General features: G+C 34.7%; 1 protein-coding gene across 5 annotated transcripts in view; it reads right to left on the bottom strand.

The window, feature by feature from the left end:
• LOC126867304 (EGFR adapter protein-like) overlaps positions 1-15,748 on the bottom strand; it is a 275,154-nt gene that overhangs the window by 64,002 nt on the left and 195,404 nt on the right. For all 5 annotated transcript variants that reach the window (XM_050621620.1, XM_050621621.1, XM_050621619.1 and 2 more), the window contains one exon: positions 12,634-12,780. In XM_050621620.1, coding sequence (XP_050477577.1) covers positions 12,634-12,780 — 147 coding nt within the window. The remainder of the gene's footprint in view (positions 1-12,633; positions 12,781-15,748) is intronic.

The raw sequence follows: 15,748 nt of genomic DNA, 5'->3' as shown, positions 1-15,748 counted from the left end.
GTTGATATCTTGGTAAATATATACATTTTTTAAAGAAATGCGATAATTGGATATCAATGGTCAAGGTTTCTATGTAATGTACACAGTAAATTTATTCTGCTGATGTCGTTTACGCAGAATTCCTATCGGCCAATACACAAACACACATGCTCGACATATAGATACGTGTATCGACAATAATGAAAGAGCAGGTGAACAGGAATTTCTTTTTCCTGGAACGTGACATAGGGTTCGAAATGTGACTGTATACTATATACGAAGGTAAACGGGTTGCAAACACCACTTCAGCTGAACTTATAACTAAAACGTCGATGAATTATTCAAGGAGACACTCAACTGAATAATTGATACACATGAGAAGTCAATGGGCGCATATACATATGTATCTATGTAGTATGCATACGTATGCTCGCGGTTCACTTTGCAAGCCAACGAAAGTATGCTTTCTGAACGTTTAGCAGCTGCACAACATGTAAATTGCTCAATTTTATCCCCAATTAATTCTATGGCTTGACGCGTCTCTCGAAGCAATGAGGAGAAAATTACTGCACGAGACACATGATTTTGAATTATGTTTTCGTTAAGTTCAATTTCGATTTGAAACTGTTATGTTCGTTTTATATTTTTATACTTCGTCCGTTTGAAATAATGACAAAATTAATGGTGCTTTCGCCGTTTCATTTTCATTCTACTTTTTTGTTACTTTCCATACAAATAGAGTTACTTATTCTTTCTTCAGCATATAATAATTTAGTAATAAATATATCTCTTCTTTAATGTTTGTATTTTTTTATTTTTGACAGCCTAATTACGATAAATAAGTTGTTACTAACGCAACTATTATCACTTATTTTTATTTCAATAATTTTATTCTTGTATTACATAGGCATTGCACACGTACACCTGATATTGGCATTTATTTTTACTGTGCATCAAATTTTTGTATCTTCCTATGTTTTAATTCATCAAATGACGCAATTAATTAAACAAAAATATATAATATTATAAACATTATATATATAATGATATATTTTTTGTACAGGACGAACAAGATAAATATATCGTACAGAAATGTCGATTATTTCTACAGATGGTATAGAATTTTTATCACAGATTATTGATCGTAAATATTAACAGTAAAAGATACTTAAATTCCCAAAATTCCGTCCTAAATACTGCAAAGTTCTGCTCTCGCTATAGCTGAACTCCACAAAATTGAAATTAGGGGATCCACGATCCTGAGGCTGCTGGGACATTGCTGATGATAAGCATTCTGTGGTTTCGTGGAATCTCAATATTGAGCTGTCATTAATTGCAGCGATGAATCTCTGCGGTATCGTCAAATTTCGTGGCATTTGACGAGATCGCATTGTTTATATCAGAAAAGGAACTTCGGTAGTGAGTTACGTTCATACATTTGTAGATATACATATTGTACGATATATTAAATGTAACCGATGAATTCTTAGCTCATTAAAGAGAGTAAAATCTTTTTCTCCCACTTCTAATGAATATATTAGCATTTGAAACATTATTCCATAAAAATAGAAATAAAAATGAAAATCTATAGAAATAATTTGCATTAATAGACACCATAAATATAAATTCGTAGTACAAACGAAGTCATTGAAGGTTTCGTGTCAGAGAAAATCGCGTTTGAAAATTTATCAAATATACCTACGTGAATTCGCCTAATTTTCTAGACAAACTATATAGTATATTGAAATAGCAAACTAACATTATTATATAAAATAAATTAATTATATAATACTACACTCACATGAATATTATTCAAATATTGGAACGGTATGCAACATGTATTAAATCTCTATTACAATGTACTTCAATTAAAATATTTCTTTTAATGCACGCCTTCAAAGCAGGTCATTATAAAGTAATAATTTGAAGTACAAGCAAAAACAAAATTTAATCGGTATTAATAATCATTGGCTAATACCGATTGAGGAATACCTGTAGCTACTAATTTCAATATACCGATAGCCGGTTATTTGAATTATATTATTCAAGTTAGTATACATAATTCATCGCGCGTTCCTGATACCTGCTAGCTAGGGTCTATATTATGCGAAATTTCGTAGCTGGCTTTACACGTATTGTGCACTGTTGAATTGCCGTTGACCCTTCCATCCTGTGTACACGAATCTTTTTTCTTTTTTTTTTTTTTTTTTTGCCAGGAGATCGTCAGAAGATGAAATCAACCACCGTGTGTAATTAAACAGCGATGCTCTGAATAATGATTCGCTGTTTCCTCTTCCTCTTTGGTAAATAATGGCGAACGAGTTTGTGTACCGGTGCGTTTCCATGTGGCCAAAGATATTTCCTTGTGGCCAAAAGTTTTCGAAAAATCGGCCATTCGCCGAGCGTAATCTTATGCTAATACAGTGAACGCTTTTTTCCACGTATAATTGAAAATTAAGATTAATCATTTATTATTACCGTGTTAAAAATGACTCGAAGCGTTGAGATATTTTAAGTAATATTTCACATGCATCGCGGGGAATTTTAAAAAGCGGGCGGCTGCATTAATTTGAATTTTAAGAAGGCGAGCAAGACGCCAGGTAGGTACGAGGAAGGAAGTTGAAACTCTTCCGGAGACGAAGGTAAAGGTTAAGTTGTAAACTATAAAATAGTTGAGACTGTGTTGCTATTTTTAAAGGTTCTTCTTTCTTTCCTCAAAATCTTTCGAACAGATATCCAAATGATTTAAAATGTTACGTTCTATTATTTTAAACCGTAGTACCTTGTTCCTTCGTGAATATTACTTTCATTTGTGTGTGTGTACTACGATTGTACAATGTAACTACTCAAACTGATAATCATTGTACGTATGTATATCGAACGTACATTATAAATCATTTTTGCTGTCATTCGAATGCTACTTCAACAATAATACTAATCGTGATTAAAATTTGTTGCAAATTTGCTTGATCGAACGTACCTCTGTGACACTGCAACCGTACGAGTTTATTAAATATCTGTTGTCTTGATTTGATCTTCATCGATGTTCTATCACCTTATTCAGAAAGATCATGCTTTTCAAGGAGAAACTATGCATCCGCAGAAGAGGAAAAAATATATTCCTTGAGTGTCGTTTCTTTACTCTATTTACTACTTACAAGTTGAAATAAAGCTAGATTCAATGTTTTACACGGAAAAGAGAAGTTTGAAGGGGCGGAGAATGAGATAAACGGCGCTTCAGCTTTAAACGACGACAGAAGTTCTAGTTTCCACCTGAAACCTGCGGCGGTTGTTCGCCAGAAGCGGAGAGGATCGGTCACGTACAATACCTCGGACCAGATCCCTAGTGAGCGGGCACTTTCGTCGATCTATTAGTCGCTCAATTACCCAAAATACTCCGAGATACGCGCGTTGGATACAAAGTCCTCTGGCAGTATTCGATACACTTCCGGCATCGTAGTCGATAACAGGGATTCAGGAGCTGCCCACTGCTTGCGATCGAACGATTGGATACGTCTTATTGTCGTCGATGAACTTTTAGTTAATTGATTTTTTTTCTACAAACGTTCTGTTCGTTCCTAGTAGAAAAAGATGAGACGGAAGTACAGATTACGAATTGACAAGATAGAAGAGATAATATTTCCAAGAAATTAATTTGAATTGTTGCAGTTGAAAAAAAGTTAAATAATTTCATTTCAGTAATTGAAACATTATTTAAGGGACATGATCTTTGTTCTCTTATAACACTATTGTGTATATTTCAGCAGACTCGATTATTTCAATTTTAATAAGTATCTTTATCCAATCACAAGGTTTTTAGGAAGCTTTTCCTTACCGGAATATTAATGAAGAAAGCAGAGTAAAAGTTATTCAACTTGTACAAACACAATTAGCAACAGAGCAGTGACTTTTGTTATTACATTTCCTTTTCAATTCAATTAAACAATTTTCTCCTTTTATCTTGAATATCCCATAACAGTGAAATATGCGAAACGTTTCGCAGTAATATATTCCTTCACCTTACATTTAATCAACGGAAAATATTTTCTTAATTCAAATTATCTTAATTAAAATTACGTCTAGGTTGTATCTTTTATACGCTTCGGATCTACCTACGTTAAACACGACATCGCTAACATTTGCCAATGACACAACGATAATTGCAAGTCACGAGGACCCACATACTGCATCCTCGCGTCTGCAAGACCATCTAAACCTGCTTCGGAGCTGGTAAATGGAAAATCAAAGGTAACGAGACCAAATCAGTGCAGGTAACTTTCTCCTGAAGAAAAAGTCAATGCCCTCTTCTTAACAACGCGAGAATACCGGAAGCGACATCGGTCCGATACTTGTGACTACATCTGGAATCTTAACCGAAGGGAATACACGTTAATAAAACAAAATCAGATTGATCGAACAATCAAAGATATACGTAAAATATTGGCTAATAGATCGAAGATGAAAATTACCATTGGAGAACAAAATCCTCATATGAAAAAATAATATTAATATCGATATAGACATGCGGAATAGAACTTTGTGGATGTCCTAATAAATATAGCATTGCCATTCTACAGAGAGGCCAATCAAAAATACTCCGTTCAATGATCAATGCACCGTGGCACGTATCGAATCAAACTTTCCACGATGACCTCGGCATCCCCTTCATAGCAAACACTATCCAAAAAAAGAGTATAAAACGTCACAGCAAACTAGAAACGCACTGCAACCCTCTCGTGCAACTACCGCTGCAACAGCAAGACTTTCGAAGATTAAAAAGCCCCTGGTCAATCGAGTCCAGGCAAGGAAAAAGAGGTCTTTTCACTAGAAGAAGCTAAAATGCTATGATCCTAATTACTCGGGACTTATATCATTATATCAGTTAAAAAGATTGGCTTATATATATAAAGAGGAAACAAAAATTGTATAGTTTAAGGAAGCAATTAATCATAATTATTACACATTTGATCAAAATATTACGCGTTTGCTGGAAGTCAGCGCACGATATCGTCTCAGTACTCTTAATGACAAATGCAGTTTAGTGGAAGACTGTTTCCTGCGAGAGTAGAGCTTGGATAGTACAGTATTAGCCGACCTATTACCCTAAACGTCCTCGAAACACGTGTACAGTGCGAAATCCTTTGGGCTGCGTCTGATACGCCTGCAGCTTTAAAGTCAATAATTAAAGGAGTTCTACTACCGGCTTGTTATCCTTTAGCACCACGTTCCAAACTTTCTTCACGGCTAGACAGATTTCCATTTAAACATATTTTGTATTTACTGCAGAATGATCAAGAGTCGTCTTCACTGACTCATTGAATTTATCAGGTTTATGTGTTTATCTGTGTGTATGTATGAAACAATTATCCAATTTTATCACTAAGTATGTTTGTTACATACAAATGTTACAATTATTGTGCCTCGTCTTATCAAATCCTGTATTTCGTATTTGTATACAAATGAAATATTTTAGGGTGGTTTTATAATTGTGAGAAGTTATATATAAAATTACATTTGTCGTTTATAAATCAGTCCTCTACATATATATATATATATATATATACAGTGTTCGCTTATATTAATAAATTGTGAATTTGTGAACGTTAATCTTGTTCGTCTTATTCAACATGAATTCGTTCCTATTTTATTTCCTATAATAGGTGAAATTGTTATATTGCAAGAAATGAGTTCGAAAAACTAATTTACACAAAATTTTAGTGTTTCTCGTATTATTTGCCATTATTAAATATTGAACTTTTTAAAAATTGGACCAAAACGAGCAGCATGTCTTTATCGTATCATAGTCGTTGATAATAGTATGTGTACTCACTTTATAACATAGACAATATGTACTTACAGCATTTTTTTAAGCTTTAAAATTTGAATATGTTAAATACCCTATAATATACATATAATCAGCTGTAATTGAACCTACGAAATTATACTTCAGTTCTTTAGCAGACATTTTACAGCAAATGATAATAGTCTGTTCTAACATGAAGCAGATAATAATTATATGCAATCGATCATAGTGGATAAGGCAGAAATGTTATAATTTCTAATAAAAATATTCTTGTCTACGAAAACAGCAGAAGAAAATAATAAGACAGTGTATTATGGTGATTTGAACCTTTTAAAGCTGAAAAATTTACATTCCAAATAGAAAAAGTATACACCACTAAAAAGTCATAATAAAAAAAATATATATATGTATGTTAATCATTTCTTCGAATAGATCGCATATTTTTTTTTTTTAAATGCAATGTAAGTTTGGCTTTGGTTGAAAATTGTAATTACAGTTTAAATTGGCGTTTAAGTTAAATAAATTCATTTTCTCTCCATATTATTAAAAGTAATCAGTTTTAGTAGTCTCAAACAATGATTTGCTTGTTTAAATACAATATGTCATTATTATGTCGTTTTAACAGTTAATTGAAATGCCGTTCAGCAAACTCTTTTCAATTAAGTTGTACGAACGTCACATCTATATTTTTCATTTTAAATTTGTGATACGTATATAATAACATTTATTTGCACGAAATATTTAAGATATTATCAGTGCTATGTATGTTAGACATTGTCAACAGAAATTATATTCATCAGAGAATTGCTCCGCGTTTAGTAATTTGAATGTTTCTCACCTACAGATTATAGCATTCTGGTAGAGCAAATTTGATAGCAAGAATGAAAAAGTCACGATGATGAAGACCGGGTGATGTAACTCAGCTTGCGCTTGTTGTTAAGAGACCTTCATTTCCTGATTCGTATCTCTTGCCCACCAACCATTTCTTAAAGTCATCCAGAACGTCAGACATCTCGTTGCATATCCCGATGGTTTTCACGATGAAGATGATAAATACGGTCAAGCAATTTTTGTTTTCAAGCGTATAACTGTTGTAATCGCATCCTGATGAATTCATTACTAATGCGAGCCTCAAGACATTTGCCTGCATAAAGTACACCATTCTGTTGCTTTAATTAGTGGAGTGATTTTTGTAATTTTGTCATACACGTGTATAATCGTATATGAATAGTCTTGCGTGTGTCTAGATTTATTCCTTACTTTCTTTGTCAAACAAAAATTTCACTTTAATTACCAACAATAATTCGAATATACGAACTTGATATGCATATAAAGAATATATACTCTTTTTCGATAATCATCGAATTGCAAATGATCAGTTATCGTGCATTCAATATGTATCTTATCCCTTAAAGAGAAAATTAGGATCTGCAATATCAATCTCATACAAAATATAATATTATCCAATATATTTATCATCTACTATAAATATTCATGAATCTGATATTCTATGCAAAATGATATTGTACCTGTCAAAATGCAAATAATCAACGATAAATTATCCAATTATGAATAAATGACTTGCTACGTAAGACACTGACTGACGATACTTCTCGAAATATTGTCAAGCGATATACTTGAACATCTGTCGATTCGATGAAGTCGATTTGAACGATGAACATCGATTAATTAATATCGAGAACTTAATTTTCATAACGTTTCATATTAAAAGTATCGTATTATCGAACTATGTGTGAAACATAAATCGGTTTTAGCCGAATAATTATCCAATCGATCGTATCGATTTTCTGTGCTACCATCGGAACGTAGATTGGGTTAATTGATCCAAGACAGCGTCATCCACCGTGAGATCGGGTCCTTGGTAATCTGATAAGCGCGTAGTAGAGGATAAGCTGACTCCCGAAGGAGGATCACGTCGATACGTGGAAGCTGTTCTTCACGCAAGGGAATCGTGTCCTGGTCGCTCATCGACGACGATCAGACTTCCTTAATGCTGTTCCTGGTTCTCGGAGAGAACAGCTGTACCATTGGTGAGATTTTTGCACAACTTACAGAGACGTGTCAACGACCGGACGATTGCAGTCCAATCCCTCACGGTATAACAGGTCTCCGACTCGCAGCTTTTGCCTCTGCTCTTCGTGCTTCCTTCGTTGCGTGTCCGAGGAACTTGTGTCTCGCACGTTGATCCTTTGCTGTCCAATTAGAGATTCCAATTCATTATAGCACAATCCACTGTTACGGTTTTCGTGTTAGTTTCTGTCTTGGAAAATCGATAACGGGCTGCATTTGTCTCTCTATTCTAACAATCGTTCTTTTGCTATACATATATTTATATAATGGCATTCTCCAATATGGTTTCATTATGTCTCTACAGTAATAAAATATCGAGACACTAAAAATATCGAGTGGCTGCCATTTAAATTTTTCTACTTATTCGAAGAACAAAAGGAAACACGTAATTCTGCTATATTTTCTTCGTTTTCAATATACGAATTGAATGTCTTGCAATGTTTTACAATTATAAAATAATTTGAATAAGAGTACTATTTTTATTAAAATGCTATTATGAATTAGAATGTTATTAATTGATACAGTTAGAATAGAATTGCGGAAGTATCTTAATATCATTTATAAGCACTACCTGTTTGCCGTACATTATTGCAAGTTTCCCACAATTCAACGATACCAGTGAATGAATTTAAAAGCAGTTTTTTGTCACTGCTGCGTAAGTACATTTCATTTTCAAAATTAAGGATATTAAGAGAATATAAAAAGAAAGTTAAAGTCCTAATGGAACTGTACGCGTTCTTATCTCACACCTTGTTATATTATTTTTGTAGACGATTTTACGCTTCTTATATTAGTCATTGTTTTTTCTACATTAGCATTTTACACTTTTACATTATACTTAACATTTACGCTTTACGTTTTTTACAATGTATAAGAGCAAGATTTTACGCTATGATGGTTTAATCGTGCAGCATTATCTCATGCGTGTAAGATACCACACACTAAAGTATTCTCGTGTTAGTATGAAAATCAAGGCTGCTCCAGATAATCGGGGATGTAATGAAGATTGACGATCCGATAGCAGATAATGACGAAAGCGTTGTACGTGCAAAGATATTATGTGCAAGGGTGTAATGTCTGAAGAAAATGTCAAGATCATTATCCGTGAGATAAGCATTGTGAATTCTTACGAATTATCATACTTCGTTAAGAAGCGGATTCATTAACCGCGATATCTGACTTAAGAGGTATCTTAATTGCAATAAAATCAGGTGTGACATCCTAACGACGGTTTTAATCATTATTTATGACTATGGTTCTATCGCAAGTATGTTGTTAACTGTATATATTTTTATTACACAACTGTTATTATGTCTGTGTGTGTACGCGCGCGTGTCCCTCATTATACGTTTCATTTTCGTGAATCCTTTAGAATGCCATATCGCTTGAAAGTTACACGTACCTTATTACTGAAAAATATCTGGACATCTTCTTATTTTTGCAAGGTGCAATTCAATTATAAAATTATGAAAAGATCAACACAACGTGATTCTTCTTTTCGTTATTATTACACCTGTGCATCGTGGAATATTATGGAATAATGTAATACATTTTTAAAAATTAATACAGCGGATTTTTACGCAATTTCATGTTTTTGTGTAGAAAGCTAAAGGGATGGAATGTACGCAGTAATTTGTTTTGTCTACTGAAAATTACGACGAGTACTGCGTCTTATATATTTTATATATTATTAAATTTATTTATTAATTACTATTATACAATATTAAATTAATTAAATTTAACATAAATGCGTGAAAAAATCCATAATCTATTAACGGATATGTAACAGTAAAATTAGCATTTATAGTATCAGCTCTTATAAAACAATTCTATCGTTCGAACAATTCTTTATCCTTAGATCGTTTAGTTTCTAAGCTACTGACCGGACAAATAAAGTTCTTCTGACTTGGTAAAGATATTACCGCGGTCATAATACAAATAGCAGGAAGGTATGACAAAGGATAAATAGGCGATTGAGCAATTAATTTTCTATCCTTTAATCTAAATTGAAACGTCCAAAGAAGAATTGGTGAGATTAAAACAATGTGATCGGCACGCAACTCGCGCGCTTACGTTTCCATTAAACTCGCGAGTACACTGTGGAAAGTAATTTGTCCGTGGCACGTGAACTGACTGAAATTACACGAATGGATGAGACAGGAATGCTCTGTAAGGTGTGAAAAGACAGCACGATGGTAAAATAGATACGTTTTGTTATATTCTGTTCGTCCTCCTAATTGCCGGCCCGTGCAAATCGCGCTGAAAATATCGCGTCGTCTGACGAATGAGGAAACACGCAAAGACATCTAATTAGCTGGAACGTTTGTCACACTTTCAACAAGTTTTAATAGGGCACTCCCACCCGAGACGAATTACTTTCCTCACGACCGGAAACATCGCGATATTTTTATGTGTCTTTGCGACAGTCGGTTGGAATTTCTCGCGTTAATTCCGTACGAAAGTCTATTTGTTTATCAAAAGAACGTAAGGTAATTTCCAAGCCGTCCTCCTCGCCGCTATCTCTCGCGTTCGTTTATTTACCTTGACGAGAAGCAGTTCCTCGTTACTAATTAATTAACCAATTAAAATTCAACGAAAGACCGTCTGTATCTTCCTGAGAAACTGTCTACAGCGAAATATTAATTCCTATATTTTCGCAGACCAAGTACATACGGCCAGCCAAAGAATTAATTATCGATACTTCGATATTAATTGTCTAATTAGGAACGCCAGTCTTCTTTTACGGATAAATAAGTATCAGTTTTGGTTCTGTTCTTAAAAAAGTATTGTTCCTTCTACTGTGATCCAGTCGGAAAGTTTCGTCGGAAAGAAGCTTGTTTCTTCATTGAATGGAAACATCTATAAATATTATTCCATTGCTATTCGATTTTGCAATTACTCGTGTCAGTTATATATCGAATAATCGTGGAATCGATGGCCAAGAGGGAAAGGTTTACTTTAAATCTCACACTCTACATCTCAACAGTAACGACGTACACGATACACGTTCCTTGAATTCGACACGCGTGTACATTAAATTAATTTTCTTCACGAACTGTTCGTCGCTTCAATTACGGAGTATTACGCGGCCATTGGGATTGAATATAAACGAACTCGACTAGCGTTTATGAAAAATAAACGGGCAAAAAGATTCGCGCTTGGTCGCGCATCGATGTAAGTTGCCAGGTTTATAGTGTCCACGCTAATTAAGCGGCCGAGAGATCGATTCGAAGATCGGTCGAAATCACGGTAGCTGGCAACAATCTCCGACCGACACTCCTGTTTAATCGACAGTAGTGACGTTTATGGAAGCCTCTTGCTTTGCATAATTGCCGCTTATGCACGTTCAACGATGGTGCAAGAGAAGAGAGGGAGAGAAGGGAGAGAGAGAGAGAGAGAAGGGGCGTCTTTGGTTGCCGGATGGGGTTGTTGGACGGTTGGCTACGTGTTTGTGTATTTCTGCGATGTGCCGAGTACTTACCACGTACTTGCTGCTCAGAATGGCAACACTAATGGTACCTCGACAATGCAACGAGCTGCAAACAGGACTCCTGTCTTTATGGGGTTGCTATACTCCCCTTTACCTACCTCACCTCTTTCCTTTTCCGTTTCGTTTACCTTTTATTTTTCATTTTTTGTCATGTATTATACGTGCCTGCCACGCATAAGAACAAAACCACAAAGAGACAGAAATACAATATAAAACCGGACACAGTTGTAACATCGCCGCGTAAGGAATACGATAAACTACCTTAAAAGAAACAAACGTATACTTCAAAATATAATCCATCCAGGCCCAACAGCGTCGCTAATGATCTCGCAGTCGATGCGACGTAAAACGTGCAAGAAGAAGAGTTTTCTTTTTGTTTTTTTTTTTATAAATATCTTTGTATACAGCGAGTATGGGGCGTGTCTACGAGAATCGAGTACAAAGTTCGAGCAATCACATTTGGCTTTCTTAATGCTAAGAACTCGTCAAAGAAGTAACGGTGTTCGATTTAAAACAAATTTCGTACAGGTTTGCGGGGCACATCAGAAACTTATGACGCGTGTGCACGATTTATTCGCATAGCGGATCTTTACGACAAGTAATATCCTACACGCGCTTGTGCCCTTTCCGTGTGTCGGTGCAATTTGTCCTGAATGATGGCGATGCACTATTGCAATATCACCAAGGACAACTTACGACTCTCTTTTTTCCTCCCTTGTTTCTTTTCTCATCCGGAGTGCGTCATTGCAGCTTGTGTCAGTCATACGTAGGTACACACGTATGTACGTAGAAAGCAGATGTGGAGAATTTTCTTTTATTTACCTTTGGCGTTCGTTACGTGAAAGATCTTCGCGTTGATAAATAATTGCGTAACAAGGAAATGGAAAATACATTGCGTACTGTATTCTGAATATTTAAGGAGTAAAAATACTATCTTAGATTTAATATAAATTATAATTATAAGCGTAATATAAATAGACCTAATATAAATTAAAATTTATTATACCATAGAATTAATTTTATTTAAGGTATCTAATATAAATATAATATAGTGTTATCATGGTTATTGAGTACGTTTGAGCGACGTAAGACGAGCGATATGAAAAGTTATTGGCTATGTTATTCTGTTTCTTAGCTTTACGATCAATATATACGTATATTTGGTGAATAATTCATCAAACGCTGCGCTAAAATTGTTTCATACGCCGATGTATATATATAACTGTAAATGTGAGTTACCGTGGAAAACTGGGAAATGAAGTGCACTAACCTGTTCTGCAGATTCGGTGATAAAAGAGTGGCAATATTGTATGCTGAAGTGCGCTCTAGGCTCTCGGGCGAGGAAGCTGAATTGAGCGTGCTGAGGTTCACAGGTTGCGTACGAGATGCGCCTTAACGCGTGCGCCATTTGCACGCACTGAAAAAAATGAAAAACAAAGCCGATAATTGTTTATACTTTCAAATCAGTTTATATTTTCTTACATGTTTGTGCTACAGTTTTTTCTTTTTTTTTTTTTTTAAGGGCAGATTAAGTACACGCGTTCTTGTAAGAGCAAAAGAGAACAATTTTTCTCTAAACACTTCTTAATTTCAAAACAAATAATAGCTTTTTATTCTTAGGTTTAATTTCATTTCTAAGTTTAATCAATCATTGATGTTTAAAAGTAATGATAATCACACACTGCTATTTTGGATTTCGATGTGTTCTACGTAAACGAGTGTATCTTTCATGATTTTGAAAGGATCTAGCAACGTGTGACTTTTACATTACCTTTACGTTGATATTAACAGCTTAATTATAAAGAGTGTACATACATACATATATCACAGGCGCCTTTTCATTAAAATAAATGACAAAATATGTATGCTGAAGCACGAAATGGACGCATAGAAAATAAGAAGCGAAACAGAAATTGAATGCAACAATCGTAGATCCCATTTAGATTTGTACTATTTTATCTTTCTCTTTTATTACCGAAACAATTTAATCACTTCGATTATAATCAGTTTCATTATATTATACACATTGCTTACTAGGCAGTTTTATGTTATACATATGCTTAATGATACGCCTTGTGGTGGACGGTGAGACTTGTTGTTGGTTAAATTAATAACGAGACGAGTTGATTTAATTAACTATATTTGCAGATATTTTAAAATGTAGAATACAAAGTTAATCGCAAGCGTTGCTTGCTTGATAATATTCAGATTCGTTATACTTATTCGTTCGACTGACTGAATCTTGGAGAACATGGTCGTCTATTTATACTGGTCGAAGGGGGTAGCGGAAGGTTTAAACTTGTCGCCGGTTGTAGGTTGCAGCGAAATTGCTTTGTCCAGAGTTTGTTCATTACATTATGTGCGTCGTACAGTGTTAATCCTCTGTGGCAAAACAACTATGTGAGGCATTTTCGTATCGAAACGCCCTAAGACGCATATGCCGCTACAGTCTAATAAATAATAAATGTTCGTCAACACGAAATCGATATATATACAGGGTGGTTAGTAACTGGTGGTACAAGCGGAAACGGGGTGATTCTACGCGAAAAAAGAAGTTGAAAATATAGAATAAAAATTTTTCGTTTGAGGCTTTGTTTTCGAGAAAATCGACTTTGAACTTTCGGTCGGTACGCGTGCACTTTATCACGTCTCGTTATAACGGATCTCACTGTAGATCGTTGTCTCGATGGGAAAATTAAAAAAAAAATCTTTTATTCTATATTTTTCGCGTAGAATCACCCCCTTTCCGCTTGTACCACCAGTTACCAACCACCCTGTATATATCGAAGAAACGACTGAGCGATGTCCACATTGAACGCGCTAAGCAATGATGTATAATAGAACAAATATCAGGCGGACATTTATAGAATCGATGAAAGTAAATTTAACGTGAATTTAAAATGTTCGTTTTTCATCCTAAATGAAAGAATTTAACACGCGATAAGAGTACTTATCCAGCAATTGTGAAATTAGAGAGAGGCAGGTATATTTTATCAGCTTTTAAAAGAATGAAACGCCAGTGATTTGGCGTCGAGTCTCGACGAGCTTGGAAAGATCGTAATACCAACAATTTCCTCCGTGTTTACCGCGTGGGATCTGACTATTTGCAAAACGGATGGTAATTGCAAGCTTTCATTCCCTTTTGAATACTAAATAAAAATGTCTACCGAATAATGATACGCTACTTCGAAGGTACGTCAGGTCAGAAGATCAAAGCAGCTTGTTACGTTTCAGTCTGCAGGCACCGGCAACATTTCTCAAGCATAAAGTAGCAACGTCTCTCGCGACATCGTTCTCGCCCGTTATCTTGTGTTATATAGATATTGCGGAGCTCGTTGAATTTCCCTTTGCGATTTTATGCGCTCTTACTAGTTTTCACCGTTTGCTTGCTCCCTCCCTCCTGCCTTTCCTTCCCATATTTTTTCGTGCATGTTCAAAAACTTAGACGCCCTTTTGAAGTGTATCGTAACGTTCTTCAAACGCCAGTTTGTTCGGTGGTCGCGAGTAATGGTAATGAGAAAAGTATACCCCTTCCTGAAAGGAGAGAACTTCTATTTTACGTTCAAAAATGAGATACTTGCAATATCGTTGGGATACTTTCAATATATATACGGTGGATCTTAACTCTTCACGATAGATTTTATTAATAAGTTTATATAGTCGTAAGTGTTTAAAAGAAGGGTAATGAATATTATATAGAAATATTAAATTAGATATATTTCAACTTTCAAATGATAATAACTTCTTTTTAATAATTTATTACGTGCAATAATTTTACATTCCACGATTACGATTTGATTTTCTGTTCATTTTAATTCTCGTTTCATTCGTACGATGTAATAGAATTTGTCCGTGCAATTGCATTAGAAAATAGTAGCATCATACATGGGATTATAGAAAAGAAATGGATATAGAATCATACACGTAGAAAAGAAATAGTAATTTGATAATGGTTCAACGATAAGTTTGATGATAGACGCGTGAAACGGTCGGTGTGTAGGAAGGGTTGCTCGTCGATAGGCGCTCGATGTCTGAATTATCGAAATTTCGTTACTAGAACGCAAACAGATTTGTTGTTTGTATCATATTGTATGTTTTCTTGTCTTTATAGCAACGTTGTCCAAACCTTACAAGTAAACCAGGCTTCCCCAGCGTTGTGCATTGTCTTTCGTATTAAGAGCAAAAAAAGAGAAGTGGGAAGTCATATGAGATCTGCTGATCTCATTTTGAACTTCCTTTTACCTATAATAATGATACAAGGAGCAATATTATGTACTAAGATCAGCATATTATTTAATTATAATTTGTATAATTTCATAATTTAATTATGAATATGTAATAAATATGTATATATAAAGAAAAATTATTCTTTTACATATTTAGAA

Source organism: Bombus huntii, chromosome 7 (assembly GCF_024542735.1).
Source record: "Bombus huntii isolate Logan2020A chromosome 7, iyBomHunt1.1, whole genome shotgun sequence".
Lineage (NCBI taxonomy): Eukaryota > Metazoa > Arthropoda > Insecta > Hymenoptera > Apidae > Bombus > Bombus huntii.
Note: the sequence above shows the minus strand (reverse complement) of the source record. Positions and strands in the feature narration are given on the sequence as shown.